Source organism: Ixodes scapularis, unplaced genomic scaffold (genome assembly GCF_016920785.2).
Source record: "Ixodes scapularis isolate PalLabHiFi unplaced genomic scaffold, ASM1692078v2 PGA_scaffold3__209_contigs__length_174095766, whole genome shotgun sequence".
NCBI classification, from domain to species: Eukaryota; Metazoa; Arthropoda; class Arachnida; order Ixodida; family Ixodidae; genus Ixodes; species Ixodes scapularis.
This window is the reverse complement of record NW_024609868.1, coordinates 152527140-152550076: the sequence shown is the minus strand read 5'-3', so window position 1 is coordinate 152550076 and position 22937 is coordinate 152527140. Positions and strand designations below refer to the sequence as shown.

At 50.6% G+C, this 22937-nt stretch overlaps 1 protein-coding gene across 1 annotated transcript in view; it reads left to right on the top strand.

Moving 5' to 3' along the window:
* LOC115324540 overlaps positions 1 to 22523 on the top strand; it is a 66322-nt gene extending 43799 nt beyond the window's left edge. Inside the window, exon 2 of the mRNA XM_042292928.1 lies at positions 22391 to 22523. Coding sequence (XP_042148862.1) covers positions 22391 to 22523 — 133 coding nt within the window. The remainder of the gene's footprint in view (positions 1 to 22390) is intronic.
* Positions 22524 to 22937: the final 414 nt, after the last annotated feature.

Genomic DNA, 22937 nt, shown 5'->3' with positions numbered 1-22937 from the left:
GCTGCTCGCACTCGTAGCAGTTGTCCGGCGACAGTTGCCTGCTTAGGCCACCCGCACCAAGGTGCCAGGCGAATCGCCTCCAGTGATCGAATAAAGGACCACTATGGGAGATCCTCCGCCCGGCTAGCTCAGTCTGTAAAGCTCGAGACTCTTAATCTTGGGATCGTGGGTTCGGGCCCCACGTAGGGTGCAAGTATGGTCGGTTTGCCTTGCTGTATAGCCGACCCGGAGGAATAACACGGAGCCAGCGGTTTCGTGAACAAGAAACTACATTTAAAGGGACAAGGACGATTGTAATACTAACATAGCTATCACCACTTGGCGGTAATCGGCCGACTGTCCCTCGCGCCACTTCTGCCTCGCCTTATCTCGGCGAGCGACACGAGGCGCGCGTGACCAGCTGCTTGCCGCCACCTTGCGGTCGACTGATCGCCGGGATGTTCGGGGACCGGACAACCAAATAGATCGGGCCCCCACAAGGTCACGAAGTTCACGTGGCCTTCACGGGGATCACGAGTGACGTCACGAGTGTCACTGGGGTCACGAGTAACGTCACGAGTGACGTCACGAAGATCGCTCGTGAAGGTCATGACCTTCACGAGTGACATCACAAGGGAGGAGGAGGGAGAATGAGGGGACGAGGAGTTGAGAAGAATGAGAGAAAGAGGATGGAGGCGGAGGAGGAGAAGGGGAGGAGTAGAGGGTACGGAGGCGGAGGAGGGGCAGAGAACCCCATCAGGTGATGAATGGGAGACGACTGATTGGTCCGGTGGAGACGTAGTTCCCACTGCAGTTTCGACCTAGGGTTAAATGGAGTATAGACCGACACGGGGGGCGGGCTTGACGTCAGGGAGCTGCGGCGGCGCTGCGATCGCCCCGGAGCCGGGTGGTGTGGGCAGAAGGGCGCGCGTTTTGCATGGGCGTCATAGCATTTCAGCATGCCGCGAAGTTGTGCAGCCATTAATTGCACGGAAAGGTACAGCAAACGTACCGGAGTGAGTTTCCACAAGTTCCCAGCGGACTCTGAAAGGCGCAGAAGTTAGATAATATCCGTGGATCTAAAATAATGGTCGACTCGTGCGGACGACCGTTTGTGCAGGAAACACTTCCTTAAAGTCTCCGTCCCGAGGCTTGCTTATGTGCAGCGAAACCGTCGTCTCTGACCACCCAGATTTTGTTCCTACAGAGTTCGCGTACAAAGCACCGACCAAGCGCTTGTCGGTGGCTCGCTACCAGTGATTTCCCTACACACCCCCTAGGGTATGTCCACCCCCTTGTTTTGGAGCGCAGCTCTTAGGCGCCCGTTTCCGGCTTGAGCGGCGGCGCCGTCGGCGTAATCCCGCGGTGCATTATGGGACGCGTGACGTCACTGGTGACGTCACTAATGACGTCATCGGTGCCGTCATCGTGATGACGTCATCGTGATGGCGTCATCGTCATCATCATCACGATCACGTCACTTATGACGTCATCAGTGACGTCATGATGACATCATCACCTAACGTCACGTGACCTCACGGAAGTCACGTGACCCCTGTGACGTCACGTGACCCCCGTGAGGTTACGTGACCCCGGTCACGTCACGTGAACCCCGTTAGGTCACGTTACCTCGGGGAGGTCACGTGACCCCCGTGAGGTCACCTGGCCCCGTGAGGTCACGTGACCCCGGTGAGGTCACGTGGCCCCGGTGATGTCACGTGACCCCCACGAAATCACGTGACCCCGGTGAAGTCACGTGATCCCGGCGACGTCACGTGATGCCCGTGACCCTTGTGAGGTCACGTGATCCCCGTGAGGTCACGAGGGTCACGTGACCTCACGGTTACGCCGACGCCACTCGGAGGGAGGAGTAGCATGCAGGATGAGGAGATGAGGAGGAGGGAAGAGGGGTACACGTTCCCCTAGTACCCTTCCCTCCTCCTCCTCAAGTGCTGCGCTTTAATTCATTTTTTTTCTGAAGGTACCCTCCTAATTCGCAACGAATCCTCTATTCTCAATGACCCCCCCCCCCTAATTCCAATTCCTAGAGGAACCCTTGCTCGCTACCAGTGTTGGCGGCAACGCGCGTCACAAGTAACGGCGTTGCCGGCGGCGTGTTACTTTTAATGCGAAAGCATTAACTGCCTCATGGAGCGAGCTGACGTCATCAGTTTGAAGCGCGAAAACGGCTCTTAGTTTCCGCCGCGATCCCAATAGGAGCGATTCTCCTTCAGTTCCAACGCTGGCGCGCGTCGACGGGGCTCCCATTCGCCGCTGCGCCATGGTGGTATGATGCGAACGGGACATAGAAGAGAAGGAAGACAACATCGCAGATGTGACTGTATCGTGTACCGATGCTGCCGACACGCTCGCGCCACGCTGGTGCGCAATTTCAGGAATAAAAGGCACGAGCGGGTGTTCGCTTCTGGCTTCAACTCAAAGCAGTTGTGTGAACAATACATGGTGCCGATACCCATGTTTTTTTTTTCTAACCAGGCAAGCCTTTGCGTAAAACATGGAGTGGCTCAAGCCACCCGAGGGTCTATCGTTGTCGGGTAACGTGGCAGACAACTGGGAGCGCTTCATTCAACGCGTCGAGCTGTACTTCGAAGCGACGGTGACTGGCACGGCGGTTAGAACAGACAAGCAAAAGGTGGCTCTCTTGCTGCATGCGGCGGGTACTGAAGCCCATGTGGACGTCTTCAATACACCCGAAAGACCCACCAAGTAGAAGGTCAGTCGTTCGAACAATTTTTGAGAGAACTGAAGCTCAAGGTGCGCTCGTGCAATTTTGGCGTCCTGGCGGAGTCCTTGGTGACGGATCAGATTGTAGATGGCATCAGATATGATGAACGTCGTCAACGCCTCCTAAGAGAGGACGGCTTGACCCTGGAAGGAGCAGCTAAAATTTGCAAAGCCGCAGAGAAGTCTCCAGAACAAGCCAAGATGTGGCTGAGTCAGCACCCCACTCCGGAAGACCAGGTAGATGCTACGCACAAGACAAACAAGAACACACCGCAAATGAGATGTCGAAAGTACAACTGATTTCACCAACCACGCCGATGCCCTGCTTTTGGTAAAATCTGCAATGCATGTCGAAGGAAGCATAATTTCGCGATCTGTTGTGATGCAGAGTCCCACGTTGACGAACGCCAACCACAGGTGGAGTAAGTGCAGAAGCAGGCAGAAGATGACTTCGATATTCTTCAGGTGGGAGAGTCCGGGACAAGCGCAGAGAAGGACTGGCTGCTGAAGGCAATAATTGGGAAAGCGCGTGTCGAGTTCAAGGTCGACACCGGCTCTCAAGTGAACCTGTTACCTTTGTCTCTCTTTCGGAGCGCGTGCATAGGGCAACAGCTGCTGCCAAGTCCGGCAGTGTTGCGAAGCTACAACGGTAGTGCCATCGGTCACCTGGGGAAAGCTAGTTTGTGCTCCAACTAGACGATAGAGCCGTTTCGGCTGAGTTTGTTGTCGTCAAGGAAGGCAAGCGAGCGCTGCTGGGACTGCAGACCAGCGAAGCATTGAGCTTGGTGAATCGCGTGCATGAAATTGCCACCTCCATGAATACTGGAACCCGTCAGCAACAAGAATTTGCATCATTGTTTCAAGGCATCCGAAATTTGCAAACTTCATAAAGCATCGCCTTTAAAGAAGCTGCTCTGCCCGTGATTGAGCCCACTCGTCGTGTGCCTCAGGCTCTCATGGAGCCCCTCAAGCAGGAACTTAATCGGAGGGAAGAGGCGGGTATCATCACAAGAATGAAGGATCCCTCGGACCGGGTAAGCCAACTTGTCAGTCAAAAGAAAAACGGAAGTTTGAGTGTAAGTATGGATCCTAGAAGAATAAATGAGTCTTTGAGACGTAAGCACTTTCAAATGCCAAGGAGAGAAGACATAGAAGCTGAACTTGCCAATGCCACTGTGTTTCCGAAACTTGATGCAAGGTCAGCCTTCAATCAGATCCCGCTGCCGGATGAAACATCGCGAATTTGTACATTTGGCACGCTTTTCGGGCGGTACCGATTTTTCAGGTTGCCTTTTGGATTGACTTCTGCACCCGAAGTGTTTCAGCGTGCAATATCTGAGGTTTTTGAGGGACTGAAGGGAGTACGGCTGTATATCGATGACGTAATTTTTGGGGAGCTACCCGCGAGGAGCATGATGAGTGACTGAGATTAGTTATGCAGGCGGCACACAGGGCAGAATTGACGCTAAATTTAAGAAAATGTCAATTTGGAATTCAGGAAGTCGTTTCTCTTGGCGATGTAGTGAGTAAAGAAGGTATCAGACCTGACCCAAGCCTTCTCGATACCATCTTGAACCTCGAAGCGCCCACAAACAAGAAGGCTGTTCAGCGCATGATCGGCGTCTTATACTACTTCGGAAAATACATTCCCTGCTTGTCTGAACATGCAGCCAACCTTCTAAGGCTCCTTCACGAAGGTGTACATTTTGAGTGGACCCAGGCTCATGATCACGAATGGAAGCAGCTGAAGCAATTTGTAGCATGGACTCACTAGACTATTCTTGTGAAGTGTAGCAAGAGGTATGCATTACCATCAGAAAAATATATGACAATTTATTTAATTACGACAGGAAGCCATGTGAGGGGAAGATGGCAAGACCCGATCCACGAAAAGGAGTGGGCCTAAGAGTGGTCCATGATTCAGGACGGTTTGAAACTTACGATGAATGCAGAAAACAAAAGAGTCCATCAGGTTAACAGGAACCAATATCTGACCCGAATATGCAGGGCAATGCAGAGCATAGGGCAAATTTATGGGTCAGCCTGGGGAGGGGGCGGGGGGGGGGGGGGGGAGAAGGGAGATAATATCAGGGGCAAAATGTTGCCCAGATCTGTTTCGTTGATCTAATATGTGTTATATTACAAAGAAAAACAAAAACAATGTTACTAAAACACTCAGCTGGGAAACTCACCCTTGGAACCTAGATCGCTGGTGTCAACCGAGACCAAACTAAATACGATAACAGCGCCACCCTTTAGCGACGAGTCAAAACATGGAAGTTGTTTTATATGGCTACTGCAAGATGGCCCTGCGAGATGGCGCCACCTAGAGTTCCTGCGGGAGCCAGAGTTGCGGATCTGTTTTCCACGTGCCGCCGCGCCGCTATTCGCCGAGATCCGATCACGTGAGGAGCAGACTCAAATGCCGTGCAGGAAAGTAGACGTTGCACGCAACCCGGTGTACATTCCCCTTCTTTTGAGTGTGCCGTGTTGCTATTCGCCAAATTCAGTCACGTGAGGAGCAGGCTCCAAATTACGTGCAAGAGAGACAACTCAACAGGGATGAGCGCGCAACTCTGGCTCGCCTATACAGGAACTCTCGTGCCACCGGCCCTTCTGTGACTTGACGGAACCAGTAAGTGCAGCCGTGCAGTTCACAGTGGCCGCTACGGGAGAAATGGTGGCGTTGTAATCACGTTTAGTTGAATTCTCGAGTATGGATCAAAGCCACTTTTTCAAAGGAGGCTTTTATAGCAGTTTCCCCACCGAGTGTTCTAGTCACGTTCCCCAAAACTAATCATTTCTTCCTAACAAAAGCTGTCGTATGTCGATTTTTCATTGAGAAAAAGTTATCCTCAGGGGACTTAGTCCCCCCACCCCTCGAATCTGCCCATAATGCATGTGCCAAGAAACTGAGAAAGAAGAGTGGAAAAGAGCTTGCGGTGACGTCAGGACACCTGAGCTCTGGTTGGTATGATTAGTGGGTAGGTCTAAAGCTAGCTGCCTGTCTTCACTGGGCATTCGAATGCGAGAGCCAAATGCTGGACGCCGGCGTTCTGCATTTTAACGTGTTCGACGAGTGCAGCAGAAACAAAGGCTGCCTTTATCTCCACTGCACTCGTTGAACGCGTTCGAATACAAACGCCAAACGTCGAACACCGGTATACTGCATGTGCAGTACAGACAAAGACAGTTATCTTTAGGTCTACCCACTAATCATTCCAATCAGGGCTCTGCGTTCTGACGTCCCTGCACTCTCGTCTCCTCCTCTCGTTCAATTTCTCGGCACATAGAGTTCCGTAAGTTTAACAACACTGGCTAGTGAAAAATCCAACAGACAGCATGATATCTACAAAAATAAAAAGAAGCTTTCTTTGGCATTTTCTAAAGGTGGTCTAAATTGCGCAGCATTCATAGGATCTTTTCGCACTTGACCCGTCGCCCAGAGTGCACTTCAGTAATCCTCACCAGACTACCGTCCATTAGGAGGACTGTCCCACACGATTTCGCAGGTCCTCAAAGATGGGAGACGCGCGGAGGAGTGCGAGGGTATGCCAGCAGGGTGGACATACTCTCCCTGTCATGATACGGAACAAGCACTCTTGAAGCCAGACGACTCCGGACGGAACGTCTGCACGTCCGCAGCTTACGCCTCCTTGGGGGAGGGAAACCAGAGGCTCCCCCCACAGACATTCACTTTTTCTCTAACAACCTTATTGAGACTTCTTCAATACAGGCGTCAAATAAAGCGCACCGAGCACTCCAACTCGAGTTGCTCTGTTCGGAGCTCAGGGAGCCGCTACTAAATACACCCATCATCACCACCACAGGGGAGGTCACGTAAAATGATGTCCCTGAACTGCTGCTGCCGCTTCAAACACCTCCGAATTGTCCGAGCTGCTCGTCGGTTTTAAGTCGTACCCAAACGCAACGCCTGTCACTGTGGAGGGGGGAATAACTCACCAGCAGCCCAAAAACTATACGAGAAACTTTCCCTGTGTTAGTGGGCCTTATAGCGAGTTATCTCCCAGAGGGCAAAGCACCCGCTGAGTGCTGCACGGACAACCGGTCTCAAACTAACTTACAGAGTGCAGCCTGATGCTGTCGCCGTCTGCATTGTAGTAAGACTGCAGACCTCAAACCAAAACTAGCGCTCCGCTGTTCGACATGACGGGCAGGAATGAGGTTGTGAGTCGCTGTAACATGTAGTTTATAACTATGATGACTTCAAACAGCTCGGCTGTAAGAGATATTTACAGATGGCATACGTTCCTGTAACTATCTCAGTACAAAACAGCCGTAGATTTTTGTTCAACGGACGGCACTAGAAAAAAAAACTGTTTGCGCAAAAGCTTGATCAGACCAAACGCAAGAAATATGAAGGCTAGGCACGCTTTGCGGAACGGAAGGATGCCCGCACGACGCTTTCTCTGAAGCGTGCTCCTTCTGTGCAAACAGCCCGAGCTAATTTCAGGGTTAGAATATTGATCACCTATTTCATGCTGTTTTGGATGGCTGGTAACGGGCCCAGTCTCGTCGTAAAGCAGTACTCGGTCTTGTTGACTGATACTGCCACTTTGTTTGACACAGGTCTCAAATAAACTACAGGTAGATTAGCATTGTATGATGTGGTATGTACACTCTATTTTTAGAAATGCTAAAGGCGCCAAATTCTAAAGGAGCCAGGACACGAAAGGTTCACAAGTTAGATTGTTTGTTATATGAAACTGCTATAGGTTGTCTGACAAAGACACAATGGTTCAGGATTTTCAAGTATCTAATAACTACGGAAATTAATTTTGAATGTTTGCAATTCGCAAGTGGTGACCCGGTAACCCTTAAACAACTCTAACGTAGTCTGCCTACTGTAATGACAGCGGCTCATCCATAAAGCACGCGACTTTGATGAAGCAGTTGAATGCTCTCTCTTTTGCGGTTCCCTACCCACGTTCGCCGTGTTTCGCTTGCCAGCCATTCTGGCTCCCTACTTGTCTCCGTCGTCTCCTGCCGAAACTGACAAAAATTTCAAAGAAGAAAACAATGCTGATAGCCCAACGGATCGAAACTTGGGAGGGAAGTGGGGGCGAGGGAGCACGTTGGAACGATGGAAGCCAGGCGCCTGGGGATCCACGTCTGTAAGTGCATGCGAGGAACCTTTCTGTGTGTCGCACCGCCTCGCTGTCAGCTATTGCTAGCGACATTGGAGGGACTAGGCACAGGTCATCACAGGCACTTGCAAACAAGGCGGCCTCGCTAGATGGACGGGTATGATCAGAGGCTCCCACAACTAAATCGAATTCATTTGCATAACTGAAGAAACAGATTCAGCAGCAATATAGCAATAGGCCATCTATTTCAGTGGTATAGCTCTCAGATTTTCTTATCTCTGTGTCCTGACCCCTTTAACACTGGTTCAGCTACAGCAGCTGCCTTGGAACCTACCCCAGCCTCACCATAGTTGGTGACGGGTCAAGAATGTCTCCTCTCCAGCATTTGCTCTGCTAAACTGGAAAGAGGTGGGAGGGGCTTCCACTTTGTTTTTGACCTGTCACCGACTATATCGCATCGGACGTGTCTGCCCTGGCTTTCATGTGTGTCATGTACAAGGCCATCAGTCTTTACGGCAATTTTCTAGATTCCACCGCTGTCTCCACAAATGCAGCCACCCATTTCAATAAGCTGCGACGTGCAACACTGACAAAGCTTGCAAGCTGTAGGGCACGTTTCATTCTTGATTATCGTCACTTGTCCAGAAAGCTCTGCGACACTTGTTACGAATGAGAACCACTACCTTCGAGAATCAAGAGATAATTTTTAAGAAGTGCAGGACTGCGGAGAGGCAGTGCAACTTGCTTTGATCAGAATCGTGATGCAATCAACAAGAGCCTGTTTGGCTCCTCGCCAAGTGACGGCATATTGACTCGTGCCCCAAACCATTGGATACCCATCAAGCACAGATGTCCTGGACGCGTTCTGTTGGAGAACTCTTGCAAGTGTAATGCACGTCTAACGTAATCCTAGGGCTACCTTTGCTGCTTGTAGTGCTACCGGAGTTGGAATGAAATTTCATGTCCAGCATTGAGTCTCCGCCATTGTGTTTGCCAAGCTGAAAAACTCAGCTTGTGTGTTAGCAGCCAATCGAACTCTGCAAAAAACAGCCTGTCTTTGAGACAAGTGTGCCACTTCCATGTTTTGAATGTGGTTCAGCTCTAGGACCAAGAGTGCCCGCCAGGGTCCCGGGCCTGCACCCATAGCTTTATTCCCCCCAACTTTTTACTGAAAAGGGGTGTAGGCCTATATTCAGGATTTTGAACAGTTTGATTTGGTCCTCAGTCGTGCAGTCCCTCAGGCTCGAAAATATAGGCCCTACAAATGTCGGGATGGGCAGGCAACAAAATCCTAAAATAGGCACTTTTATCTGTTTACTTCGCTCCCCTTCTGTGATGCGACGTGCCATCACATTCTGCTCCGTTTTACCTTGTGTTTTACTGCAGCCGACGAAACGAGCCACCGGAGCCAATCCAACTCTTTGTCGCTGCCAGATGACACTGTGCTCCGCGTGCCGTTGCGCCCAACATAAAAGCCAGATAACGCACCCTTGGCACTGGATTGGCTCCGATGGCTCGCAGCATTCAGAGTAAAGTACGGTATCGCATTTTGTACCATGGCAAAATGCAATACTGAAGCAAGCATGCAGTTGGTGACAAGTTAACAACTGAGCAACAAAAAAATTCATTTCACCCTCCATTTGATCACTTCCTCCCGTTTACTTGACGTCAAGGCCTTTTTCAATATGGCGGCAGGGTGATGCCGAATTCTTGGAGCAGTTTTCTTGCTTTGAAGCCAGCTGGGTTTCATGCAAGGTTGTGCCAGTGTTCACACTCGTGTGCGGTGGTCTCTGTTCGACAATGTGAGAATTTGGCAGTCGCATTGCCATGCAAGTGATCAATCTGTGCGTTTGCCCCTGGCAGTTAAGCTTGGGTGGAACGGCAACTGACGCCGCCTGCTTCTCTCCTAGCCCCTAACATCGTTGAAGGGACACTTTAAAGTCCCTTATTTTGTTTTTGATATAAATAAAACGATGCAGTGGGTTGTCCTATATCCTCCAAAAATATTGCAATGTAAAAAGATATTTTCCTGTGCGTACATAGCCGGACTCGGCAGCTCCGCTGGCATTCAATCAGTGGTAATAGACTTCCGCTTGTCCAGGGCCGGTGCTCGGTTTATGCAGTACATATCCAGAAAGAGGAGATCGTAATTGAACTTGGCGACTCACAGAATCGGTTGGGTTCTATTCCTTTATTTTACCCTCGGAGCCAGGGGCATTACACAGTACAATTGTAAATGCAAACATAGGAAGCAAACATGGTAAGCAATGGTGTAAACAAGTTATACAATAGTGGTTTAAATTGTTGGTGACAGGTCAAGAACGAAGTGGAAGCCCCTCCCACCTCTTTCGACTTTAGCCCAGCAGATGCTGTACTAAAGTGGAACGATATTTTCCTGTGCGCACATGCGCCTTTTTAAAGTTTGCGGTCTTTTCTCCCAACCAAGATCTCCTCACTATCGGTTTTGCGACGACTTAATGGACCACACAATTTAGACTTCGCAATCCCCATTTTTGTAACACTGAATGACGCCATTTGCGAGACGCAATTTGAGGCAATGGAGTGTAGGATTCAGAGCCTACCTCTCAAACCCTGTGAGGCGGAGCTCAGTAAAAGACATCCGACACCGACGGCTGCTCGTGAAGAACTCCCCTTTACTTCTTCTAAAGAACACGCACGCCCCTCTACACTAAGAGGGCGCCACTAGCTGGACAAATAGCGACCACTACATCCCCCTTCTTAGAGGCTGCGTTTTCGCTAAATAGTTCTTGCGGCGAAACGCACCCACTTATTGTTCACAATAGTCCCATCAACTGCAATGTTTTCAAACTGTCCGCCGTTACAAGTCTAAACACCTGGGGCGGGTCACGGCTCGTCCGCTGCGAGTCCGATAGGGACTTGTCGACACAGGCGGCCCTCTTGGGTCACTACTAATGTTCTGCTGAGCCGCTATTGGACTTGGAGGCACACCGTCAGCTGCGGGTGGTTCAACCGGCGGTCTTGGGGATGCAAAAGGAACCAGTCCCCTGCGGTTGCGCTGAAGGACCGCTCCGCTGTGGTCAGCTTCCACCAGATAACTGTGGGGACGCTGTCCTGGGCTGAGCACCGTGGCCGGACACTGTTCCGACTGTACCCACACTCTTTCTTTAGGACGAAGAGGAGGCAGCTCGCGGGCAGCATGCCGCTGGTTGAAGGCCTGAGCTTGTTTCCGTTTATACAACTCCTTCCTCCTTGCCACGCGACCGGGTGATGGTGGCCGCGGAAGACTTTCATCTTGAGCCCTAGGAAGCCGTGTCCTCAACCGACGCCCGAACAGAAGTTGTGCGGGGCCGTCTCCAGAAACACCGGGGGTGTCTCGGTAGCTTAACAGTGCCAAGTATGGATCCTCAGCTTTGGTTAAGAGTTCCTTGATGGTGCGGACAGCTCGCTCCGCTTCACCGTTAGATTGCGGGAATCTGGGGCTACTTGTTTAGTGCTGGAAGCCGTAATCTTTTGCAAACTTCGCAAAATCCCCCGATGCAAACTGCGGGCCGTTATCCGTTCTTACGGATCGCGGAATACCATGCCGAGCGAAGGCTGACTTCATTGCCGCGATCGTAGCTCCACTCGAGGTGCTGCTTAACGTCAAGACTTCCGGGTACCTCGAATGATAGTCCACAATAACGATGAAGTCTTGCTTCTTCCAATGAAACAGGTCGGCACCGACGACGTCCCATGGGCGAGTAGGAAAGCTGGACGATATGAAAGGTTCTGCCGGCTGCACTCTTGTCTTGGCACACTGCTCACAGCCGCTCACCAGGGAAGTGATCTGTGCATTGATGCCCGGCCACCAGACAGAGTCACGAGCTCTGGCCTTGCACTTGACAATTCCTTGGTGACCTTCATGTATGAGCCTCAGTATTGCCTGTCTTAAGTCGGCCGGTATGAGGAGCCTCGGGCCCTTGAGGAGAATTCCTTTGCACAGCGACAGCTCTCCTCGGACAGACCAATACCTGGACAAATTGACGGGCAGCTTGTGCTTCGTCGGCCATCCAACCTCGCAATACCGTTTGAGTGCACAGCACTCTCCGTCAGACTGTTGCGCAGCTTGCACTTCCTCGGGGAGGAGTGGAAAGTCAACAGACGTGTCTTCCAGTGCTGCAATTGCAAATGTGTCAAGGGAGTCCTTGCCCTTGTCTTCAGACCCCATTCTCTGGGGAGCTCTGGAGAGTGTGTCCGCTGTTGCCAGTAGTTTCCCCGGCACATACAGCATGCGAAATTGGTACTGCATCAGCTTTAGACGAAGGCGTTGGATGCGAGGAGGCAACATGTCTAACTCCATCTTGCCGAAGAGAGATACCAGGGGCATATGGTCGGTCTCCACAATGAGCTGCAAACCACGTACGAACTCGTCAAAACGTCGTACAGCCCACATCGTTGCCAAAGCCTCCTTCTCTGTTTGGCTATAGCGCATCTCTGCCGGGGTCATGGCCCTAGATGCGAAGGCCACCGCCCTCCTTTCTCCCGAAGGTTGGCCTTGAAGGAGTACGGCACCGATGCCGAAGGAGCTGGCATCTGCCGAAACTGTTGTGGGGTACAGTGGGTTGTACTTGGCGAGACAGCAGTCTGAACTCAAGAGGTTCTTCACCCGTAGAAATGCAGCCGCCTGCTCAGGACCCCAGGCCCATACGTTGCTCTTCGACAAAAGTGCTCGGAGAGGAGCGGTGACTTCGGAGATGTGCGGCACGAAACGCGCAACATGGTTTACCATGCCAAGTAGCCTTCGGACTCCTGCAACATCCTCAGGCCTTTCCATCGCCTGGACAGCCTGAATCTTGCTAGGATCCGTCTTCACACCTTCTGCTGATACGACGACTCCAAGGAAGCTGACTTCGGACACTCCGAACATGCACTTGCCTTCGTTGAGAGTGATGCCGGCCTTCGATAGTCGGGAAAGTACCTGGTTGAGCCGCGCGTCATGTTCTTCGCGCGTCCGTCCAAAGACAAGAATGTCGTCAATCATGTTGACGCACCCGACCTGTCCTTCCAGTATGCGCGCCATCTGCTTCTGAAAGTACTCTGGTGCCGACGTAAGTCCAAAAGGCAGACGACAGAAGCAGAAGCGGCCAAAGGGAGTAATGAAAGTGGTGTACCCCTGACTTTCCTTGGCAAGTTTCACCTGGTGAAATCCGGAATTTGCGTCCAACTTGGAGTAAACAGTCGCTTCTCCCAGAAGTCAGAGAACTTGGTCCACCGTAGGGAGCATGTGCCGTTCTCGAAGGACTACCTTGTTGAGCTCCGTAAGGTCAACGCAGAGACGTTGACCACCAGAAGCCTTCGGGACGACGACTATTCCTGCACACCATGGGGTGGGGCCTTCAACCCGACGAATGACGCCCTGTCGCTCGAGCTTCTCCAGTTCCGTCCTCACGACCTCTCGTAAGGGGATGGGTATACGACGAGGTACAGTCAACGAGAAAGGAGTGGCTTTGGATTCTAGCCGGATCGTGTACTCGTCGGGTAGCGTACCCAGACCTGTGAAGAGCTCAGTGAAGCCTGGGTTGACTGCAGCCTTGGCTGCAGAATCGAGGAACTTGATGACCTGAAGGTCCTGTATGGCAGAGAAGCCCAGCAAAGGAGTACCGAGAGACTGGATGACATACACCTGCTGCTTGGAAGATCTGCCGCTCCACCACAGCGTCGATGAGAAATAACCCAGCACTTTAAGTGGGTGGTTGCCCGGTCCATGAATGGCGTTTTCCACCTTTGACAAACGCTTGGGAATCCGAGGGAAATCATCTGGAACAGCCGTCACCTCGGCTCCCGAGTCCACTTTGAAGGACGCTGTATAGTTGTTCACGGTGACGTCAATGTACTTAGCCTTCTCTCCGGCGTCGACTACAGAAAGCTGTAGAGTGCCTACTTTGGCTTGCTTTTTCATGCGGGAGAGACAGACCTCTGCGAAGTGGCCTTACTTACGGCAAAAGTTACACTTCGATTTGCGTGCGGGACAGTCCTCACGAGGATGAGGTGAACGTCCGCAGAATAAACAAGAACCCGGCCTGCCCGTAGAGACGCGAGACGACTGGTCGTGAGCAGCGTTGGTGGCGTTAGGCTTAGTGCCGCGCCGCTTGAGACGACCTGCGAGCTTGGTCGCGTCAAGATTGACACCTTGACCTCCTGGAGTTTCAGATTGACCCGTGCCTGCCTTGGTTGCCTTTTCTTTGTCGGCGTCTTCGGCTTGGCGCGCTTGTACCCACGCGTCTTTGAGCGTGAGCTTCGGGTTACGTCCAAGACGGTCAGACAGCCGAGAGTCCCGAAGACCGACGACAAAACGATCCCTGACAAGACGTTCCTCGACCTCCGGGGTGCCATAGTTACAGCGCTTTACTACACGCATCAGCTCCGCGTAGAACGCATCTACGGTTTCCTCCGCTTGTTGGACCCGCCGATGGAAACGCGACGATTCGTATACTTCGTTGACGGGGTGGACGAAGTGCTCGGTGAAACACCGTACCACGGCGTTGTATGGCGCCTCGGCGGACAGCGAAAAGGACTGCAGCAAGCGTCGGGCCTCCGATCCCATGCAGTAGAGTAGCAGACGTACCTGAACATCTTGAGGTGCCGAGGAAAGACCCGATGTAAAGGCGTAGTCTTCATACTGCGATAGCCAGGAGGGCCACAGTTCCGCGTTCGAAAAGTCGAAGCTGTCAGGCTGGCGTAAAGCGATGCCCCTCCATGGTGTGGAATCGGTTGAGCTATCAGAGCTTGCCATATCCCACTTCTGACACCATGTAGGATTCAGAGCCTACCTCTCAAACCCTGTGAGGCGGAGCTCAGTAAAAGACAACCGACACAGACGGCTGCTCGTGAAGAACTCCCCTTTACTTCTTCTAAAGAACACGCACGCCCCTCTACACTAAGAGGGCGCCACTAGCTGGACAAATAGCGACCACTACATGAAGAACTTGCTTCTTTGGATAAATAGGACCCCGAAAGTGCGACTGACATGTTCAAGTTGTGTCTCCACTCTTTACCCTCGCTCGGCAGCAGCGGAGAAAAAAATATATTGAGAGAGGACAAAACGGCATGGAGTTCACTGCTCGCCCCTTGACATCGCCCAGTTCGGTGGGAACTTAAAATTTGGTTTCCAAAATGGCTTTTTTTTTTTTTTTTACAAATATACTTCACAAGTTTTACATTTTGAGGGTCATGTCTAGGCATTATTTTTATTTGCCTATGAGAACAACAAAATGGTCAATTTTGAGCTCTCGCACAAAGAAATCATGCTCGTATCAGCTAACTGTGCAGTGGCTACTGCAAGGCGACGTGAAAGGTTTGTGGCCACCAGCACGAAAGTGGTATGCCGCGTGAGAAGTGTCCTAGTAACTCACCACTACCGAGCTGCTATGCCAGATGCACTCGGTAGACCCCACCAACTCTGCCGCCCCTACGCTCCGTTCACCCCTACACTGACAGGGCGATAGAGGCCATGTGGTTGGTGGGTTAAGCTTTTATTGCCTCATGTCCTCTCTGCACATCTGTACAAGCAAAGGGCTTATTAGGCGATGCAAGACTGACTATCGGCTGGTTCACCGAGTATGTAGCTTCCAGTACACTCTTAAAAAAAAAAAGAGTCGCTATGACTCTCTTTGTGGGGTATTGGCGCGCCGCAGAATCGACTCCAGTTTGTAGAGTCCCTCGACTCTTTTTTTAGAGAGAGTCGCCACGACTCCTTTGCGCGCTACAGATTTGACTCCTCCACGACTCCAGTTTGTAGAGTCACTTGACTCTTATTTAAAGAAGAGTCCTGCGACTCTCATCACACTAGAGTCATGGTAGTGTATGGGCGACTCCAGGTGAAGTAGTCAGCTGCGACTCTTATCCTACGGAAAAAAAGAGTCACACGGCTCCTTCCTGGTAATCCCCGTGACTCTGTAACAAGAGTTGTGAGGACCCTCCTTTTATGAAGAGTCCCCCGACTCCTATCGCAAAAAAGTCATGGGAGTGTATGAGCGACTCTCCGAAAGATAGTCACTGCTGACTCTCACTTTGTCTGGAGTATAGCAGCCCTAGTCAAGTATCAGTTTGTTGAACAAAGGGAGGCATTGTGATCGCTAGGAGACTTCTTGCCGCCTGCGAGGTTCAACTTGAATTTCTCTAAAACAAGGGTAGTAACATCAACTGTGTGAAAGTATAGAAGTTGAAATGGAAACTTCGATTCCACCTAAAAGAAGCGGTAACATCAATTGTCTGCAAGTGTAAACGTCGAAATGCAGAACTGATAACTTACAATTTCCTGTAATGAAACATGGAAAAATGAACGATGACGGTCTTAAAGGGGCCCTCCGGAGCGTTCTGCGATGGTCTATATATGGCGGTAACTCAATCTATGGGTCCTAAGATCCTAAAAATCGTAAAATTACAGTCATGCGCGGCGGATTTCCCTATTAAAATTGCTATCAAAGTCCCCGGCACGCCCCCCTTTCTGAGATGACCCCGGAAAACGGGAGGGGCATCTCTTTACGCATCAGCCAATGGCAATCGAAGGATTCCAGTGTCACTGCGCGTCACCGACCGCCGACCCGCGGAGGAATCTCTCCAACACGCGGACACGCGCGGACCGTCGTCAAGGGGCCCGGACCAAAGTTGCCCGGACTTTGTGCTCAGCATTCGTCGTTCGTCGCATCGCACGGTCGCGCTATGGACCTTTCGGACCTAACGTCTCTAGAGCTCAAAATCCTGGAACGGACAGCTGACATGGGTGCCATATCCTATGATTCGACCCCGATGCGCGACGTCGACGAACGCAGCGCCGCGGGCACCGACTGTGGCAACGACGAACGGCCGCGCCGCGGTGAAGCGAGTCCGCAAGAGCTGGAAGACGCACCCGATGATGGAACCGGGCGGCTTGGGAACACGGACTGGTACGTGGTGCGCTCCATTATACCCCGCTTTAATGGGTAATTGATGCGTGTTTTCTGCGAAGGTGTCTATGTGGTTCCTGCGCGCCGATGGAGACCGTCGTCGAGTGCGTCTGCTGCCGCGAATACCCGGCCGTCGCACGGAAGCAGCAGGGCCGGCAGGGCTGCGTAACGGGCCACCCGGACTCGAGGCCCTGTGCCTCAACCCTGAGGTGTTGAGGTTGGCCTACCTTAACATGCGGCACTACGGGCAGCAAGGGATGGGCGCAAGTGCCAGCGAGTGAGTACGATGTCATGCTTTGCGCGTGAGCAAACTCACCATGTCTCGGTGAGGACCGTGCCCTCGGCAACTACGTTCACTGTCCGATTCACAGCGTACATACGTACTTGTAATAACTTGTTGTTAGGCTAGATGAACGTTTAGCACCATCCTGGGAAGCGGTCGATGAATTGTTTGTGTTGCCGATAGTGAAATTAATCATAACCCCCACTGTCCAGGCGCAATATAGCGCTCCAGGGAGGCTTTCAAGAGACTAAACGAGAAGCAGCCTGCCTAGTTACCACCCAGTCATTTGTTCAATACATAAACACGAACACTTCCAACTGCTGTCCCACTATAAACTACACATATTCTTATATGTTCTAAACGAACTGTTCTGATGAGACCGCCCTCTTCGAGCGTTACACTTCTTCCCGTTAGGCCAGATCATGGAGAGCTATTTTTCCTTGCATTTGCGGTTATCAGTTTAGATATGTCATTTTCTTGCTCTGTTTAGATGCAATGTTATGCAACAATAGCACTATGAAATATATGACAGTCACATGGCCTCGTCTCTTGTCGAGACGGCCTCGCCTCGTCGAGAGCAATAGAAGGCGACACCTTGGATGTACATATGCTTTGGCGTTGTCCCCATGCCCAATGCTCCCTTACCTCCCTCTTTTTCACCCTTCTCGACCCTCTGACTAGGCAGGCTGGCTCACCCCCCCCCCCCCCAGCTTCAACTCGTTGATACACTACTGCTCCTACTGGTACAGCATGTCCATGCTGTACCGGGTGAGCACTGGTGGCCCCAATCAAGCACCGGACTATGGTGTAACTAATAAAGGTTCCCTCTCTCTCTCTTTCTCTGTCTCTCAAGAGAGCAGTGGATATCCCACACGTTTGGCTTTGGCGCAAACGACAAAGATAACGCAGTCCGTGTCAGAAACCCAAGTCTGGCTCGCAGCTTGCTCAAATGGTGTCTCTGAACAGAGCCGAATTAGCGCCTGAAGCCCCTCTACAAGCTCGCAGAGAGCAGGTGGCCGCAAAGGCTTGAAAGTCCTACTTTGTCAACGAGAGGCGAAGATTAACTCACTCTCGAGATTGTATTCGTCTCATGCAGTTTCCTTGCTTTTCTGTCTTAGCATAACTCAACAAAGGGTGAAAGCTACTGCCCTTGTGGGCCAGTCTGAGCGACGGAGCTAAGCACGTGCCAAGATTCCACAGGAGGAGTACACTAAGACATTACGTTGTCACATGCATTGTTCTTACACGCCCCGATTGGCTTGCTGATGCCGTAGCTTTTGCATTTTCCCAAGTTCGGAAAAACGAAGAATTACTGTTTCCAGATTCTTTCCTGCTAGCTTCATGGACTGGACCAGCACTATACTACAGAACAACACTTTCGAAGCAACAAATAAATAAGCACGAAGTTATGATATTGACGCAGTAATTCGCAACCGTGTTGGGGAAGGATGCTCCAGTCACTTTGTTTCTCAGAGCTAAGAGTTCAAAAAACTGCATACACCTACTTTATCTTGCATGCATCAATGCCTTGTTGCTATCTTAAAAATGAGCTTAGCTATGCCAGCTAAGTTGATGCTGGGCAATCTTTTTGAGAAGAAACAAACACCAACTGCTTCAAGTGCACTGTCAACGTCGACAGTACAGTTGGCACCTTCAGCTCAGACATCCTCGTCCTTTTACCTGGTCTAGTCTCTGCGTGTGACCTTCAAGCCCATCAAAACGGGGGCCGATATCAAAATGACGAAAATCAAGATGTAAAGGCCGAACATTGAAACGTCGAAAAATAAAATGCCGAACAGCAAAACGCCGAAAGGTGAGAATGCGTACATATCTGATCGCCATATTTGGTACGGTATTGGCAGATGCTAGCTGCACCAGTGTGTTGGAATCATGGAAGTGTCTTCTGCAAAATTAGGAGCATGAAAAATGTGCAAGCTGCGCTCGAAGACGATATCGAGGCAGAAATCAGATTAGAACCTCGCCATCTACCACACAAGAAGCAAAGCATGCGAGAAGAGAGCCTGACAGCCGCTTTGGGCAACTGGGACAAGCTCAACATCCTTAGCTTTCTTTGGGAAATACGCACAAACTATTAGATCATATTCAACAAACAAAGAATTCCTCTGGCAGAACAAATGTTTCTTCCACTTTCTCAATCTAGAACCCTGTAGGTTCGTGTTGAACATAATATTTTGGAATTGTTTGGTCTCTGGTACCGGGTGATTCGGCTAATAGAGATTTCGGCGGTTTGTTCTTTCAGCATTTTTTATTTTTGGCATTTCGATAATGCATCCTTTCAATTTTTGGGTGTCCCAAGCGAGTGCAATGTTCTCTGGTCAAAACAATCAAAAACTTGAGAACGATGACATAGGCACAGATTGCTGTTGAGTCCATGGATGCCACTACGTCTTTCCTCTAGAAGGCAAGTGGAGACATATTCCAACCCTATCGGCAAAAGTCATATTCTTTACTCCAGTATCCAAATTGTCAGAAGGGGCTTTAGACGGTGTTTGCATTATTTTTGGTCAAAAAACTACACAAAAAGGCAGTCATTGAAGGCTCATTGCTCTGGTTCGTGCACCGTTTACAATGCAATGGCAATGCGAACTAGAAACCTTCCATTCGCCCAGCGATGCAAAGTATCCCCCCTCCCCCCCCCCCCCCACACACACACCAGCAATGTAAAACACCCCCCTGAAACAAATTTCTGGCTATGCCGCTGCAGGCCATGCACTCAAAAAAATAAAAAAATTTCCTCCTTCCCATACTATAATTGTCAAGGCAGTGCAGCCATATGGGGGGCGTACCATACTGATTTACGATTTATTTTTCCGCAGATATTGTCCACTTAGGGGTCGGTAGGTGTGTCGACCTCCTCAACGTAGTCCCCCTGGAGACGAACGCACTGGTTTTAGTAGTGTGGCAGCCTTTCCGTTCCGTTCCGGGACCACTCTTTGGGAGTGCTTCGCACCCACGCCTGGACAGCCGCTTCGAGTTCACCAGTGTCCATGAAATAGGGTCCTCATAGGTGGTTTTTTCATGGTGCTGAATGGCTGATGGTCACTGCGGGCTAGGCCGAGGGAGTACGGTGAATGTAGGGATGGGCATTGCCATGCTGCAAGAGCGTACCTGCCGCCCCTTTCCCTGGCAGCTTCTTGTGAATCGCGCAATCACCTGAGGGCAGCCACATACGGGGCGATGTTGATGGTGGTGGCCGGTTACATGCAGTCAATGAGCATAATGCCCTCCGTATTCAGAAAGCCACGCGAGGATGTCTTTGCGGACATTGATGACTCGGAGGCATCTGTCCAGGCGTGGGTGAGACACACTTATAAACAGTGCAGTGATGTGATTGCTGCGCCAAACTGCACCAAGGGGCTAACTTTGCTACATCCTGCTACATTTCACCGAAATATGGCTAATCCGTGCCAAGCCTGCGCCAAAGAAGCAATTTTGGTCGCCTTTCAAAAACGAAACGAAACTGAGAACCGTAATTGAGCATGCGTAAGCTAGGTCGCACAAGACGCCACCCGACACAAAGTACCCTGTAGTAATCGTCTATTTGGTCTTGCATGATTTTTCCCGACGTCTCGCGTTTCGTGCACTCGTCGTCTCAGGAATCTCGTCTCGCGTTTTTTTTTTTTTTTTTTTTAGCGGTAGACACGGGCGTGTGCGGACTCTCAGACGTCAGTGTATCGGGTGCCAAACATGCCGTCATGCTGTGAGACAAAACCACGTTTTTGCGCGGCGGGAGTTACTTTTTGAGCTGAAGCGCTCGCGCGACGTCGTGTGTTGCCGTCCCCACGTGGCTGCAGATATGGCGCTTACTAAACTGAAACGCATCGACATTCCTGCTCTTGTTTAAATCATACGCTGCTATAAAAATCCCTCTCTAATTCAATGACTGCTAGGCGAAGTTTTGATTACTTAGGTTTTTCCTGATGGGCTTTCTTTCGAGAGGGACCCCGGTACGTGAAAAATCTGCCGCAAAAGAAAGTTGGTGAAGAGAAGTGAGCTAAAGCAAAGAAGGCAATGTCTGCACGCTGAACCCGCACAGCGTGCTTGTTTGTCTCGAGTTCAGTCGTTTCACGAAGCGCTCCAAGAACTTTTTTGACCTTGATTCGCAGTGTCTTGCATCAATACGCTCAGGTTCTTTTTTTCTGTGTGTTTAGCCTGTACCTCGCCTGCCGGCCTGGCAAGCACAAGTCGCTGGACTGTTTATTGTCGTATGCTGGACAGTTACATTTTGCATACTATTTTGGGAACCATGCAGTTTGCGAAGGAGCGCGGAGTGGCATGGTTTCGGTTTCGGTCAAACAGCCGTTGTCTCCGCCCGCGCGACGAAGCACGTGTAACTGCAAGCCTGCCGAAGTTGCCCTTACGTGCATGTGAACATCATTGCAACAAAGGCACCAGCCGGGACGCTTGCAATGCGTTGTTTAACGTTTGCTTACTTTTTTTATAAAAATCTGCCACGTCAAGAATTTTGGCGGTGCCAGAAGAGTCCATGTGCGTATGGCAGCTGCCTAATTTGCTGTGAAAAGAGCTGCACAATAGTTTGTGCTCACTTGATTGTCACAAGGGGGGACGCCACGACAACAGCCACACTTGCATCTGCTCGTTTTCTCTGTCGTAACTTTGCCGGCATCTGACAGCATGACACTTTGGCTCCCGTAACATAATTTGTTGCCACTTTGGGACGGCTTTTGGTCCATGGGAGGTATATAGGGCAGTAAACGCCCCAGTCAGAGACGTGTCAAGGCGTCCTGCCCTCCAATCCTTCCTAGCTTCGATCCCTTAATCCCCAGATCTAGTTGAAAAGCCAAAATCTCAAGGTGGGGTGATAATTATTGGGTGTCTGGGTCTTGATTTACACTATTTTTGGATGCAGATGCCAGACACCCTGAAGCCGGTGGATGATCATCTCGACATGCTCCTTGTGGTGCCAGCAACACTTGCACCGCTGGTGTGGCATTCTTTGCACGCTATGCTGGGATAGTTTTTTAGGAGTGCCATGTCTGGACAGCTTATTCAGAAGCAGGCTGTCGTCGTCGAGATCCATGCTTTTTTTTTAACAGATGATGTTGCAGTGCCCACATGGGTGAGTATGACAGAAAGGATTCGAGATTGGAATAGGTCACCAAACAGTATCGCATCATTTTTCGTTAAAATATTTTTCTAACAACACTATTCATTGAAATAAACACTGAAATTCAAAGTTTCTCGTGCAAGAATGGGGAGGCCTGGGGGTACTCATATGTATCCCCACTACTCTGATGATAGTAGTGTCACCTCTAAATCAACACAGCATAATGGAAGACATATCGCAGTCTAAAACCGGAAAAAATGTTGATATATGTGTCTTGCAGATGCGTATATGACCAAATAGCAAATGATTGCGGTGCCCTGAGCCCTAAGGTATTCAGGACCAATAAACACATGGGGGTGGTAGCAGCTGTCATGGCAAATGGAAGCTGTCAGAATGACATGTTCGGATATTGACACGGATTGTGTCGGAGAGACATGAAATCACAACTGCTGGAGCCAGTCCAGTATTGCATGAGCACTTCAGCTCGTATGTTTACACCAAAGCTGTTCTGTGCGAGCTTCATAGAACACTCATGGCCAGGCTGCTATTCTCAAATCCCTAATCACCAGTACCAATGCCAAGCTTCGGCAGTGCCAGCAGCACTTTAGAAAATGTTAAATTGGGACGTTCTCTGATGAGTTCACATTCCCTGGCACTTGTGTGCAGGAAACCTTTGCAGTAGGTGTGTGCGAATATTGGTTCAAATTGAATAGTATGTTTGCCATAACCTTCGCGCTGCAAAGGGAAGCCGATGCAACCGGCTCTTTTTGCGCTGTTGATGCTAGAAACGACAGTGCACTATTTGATTCGAACCAATATTTGCACAC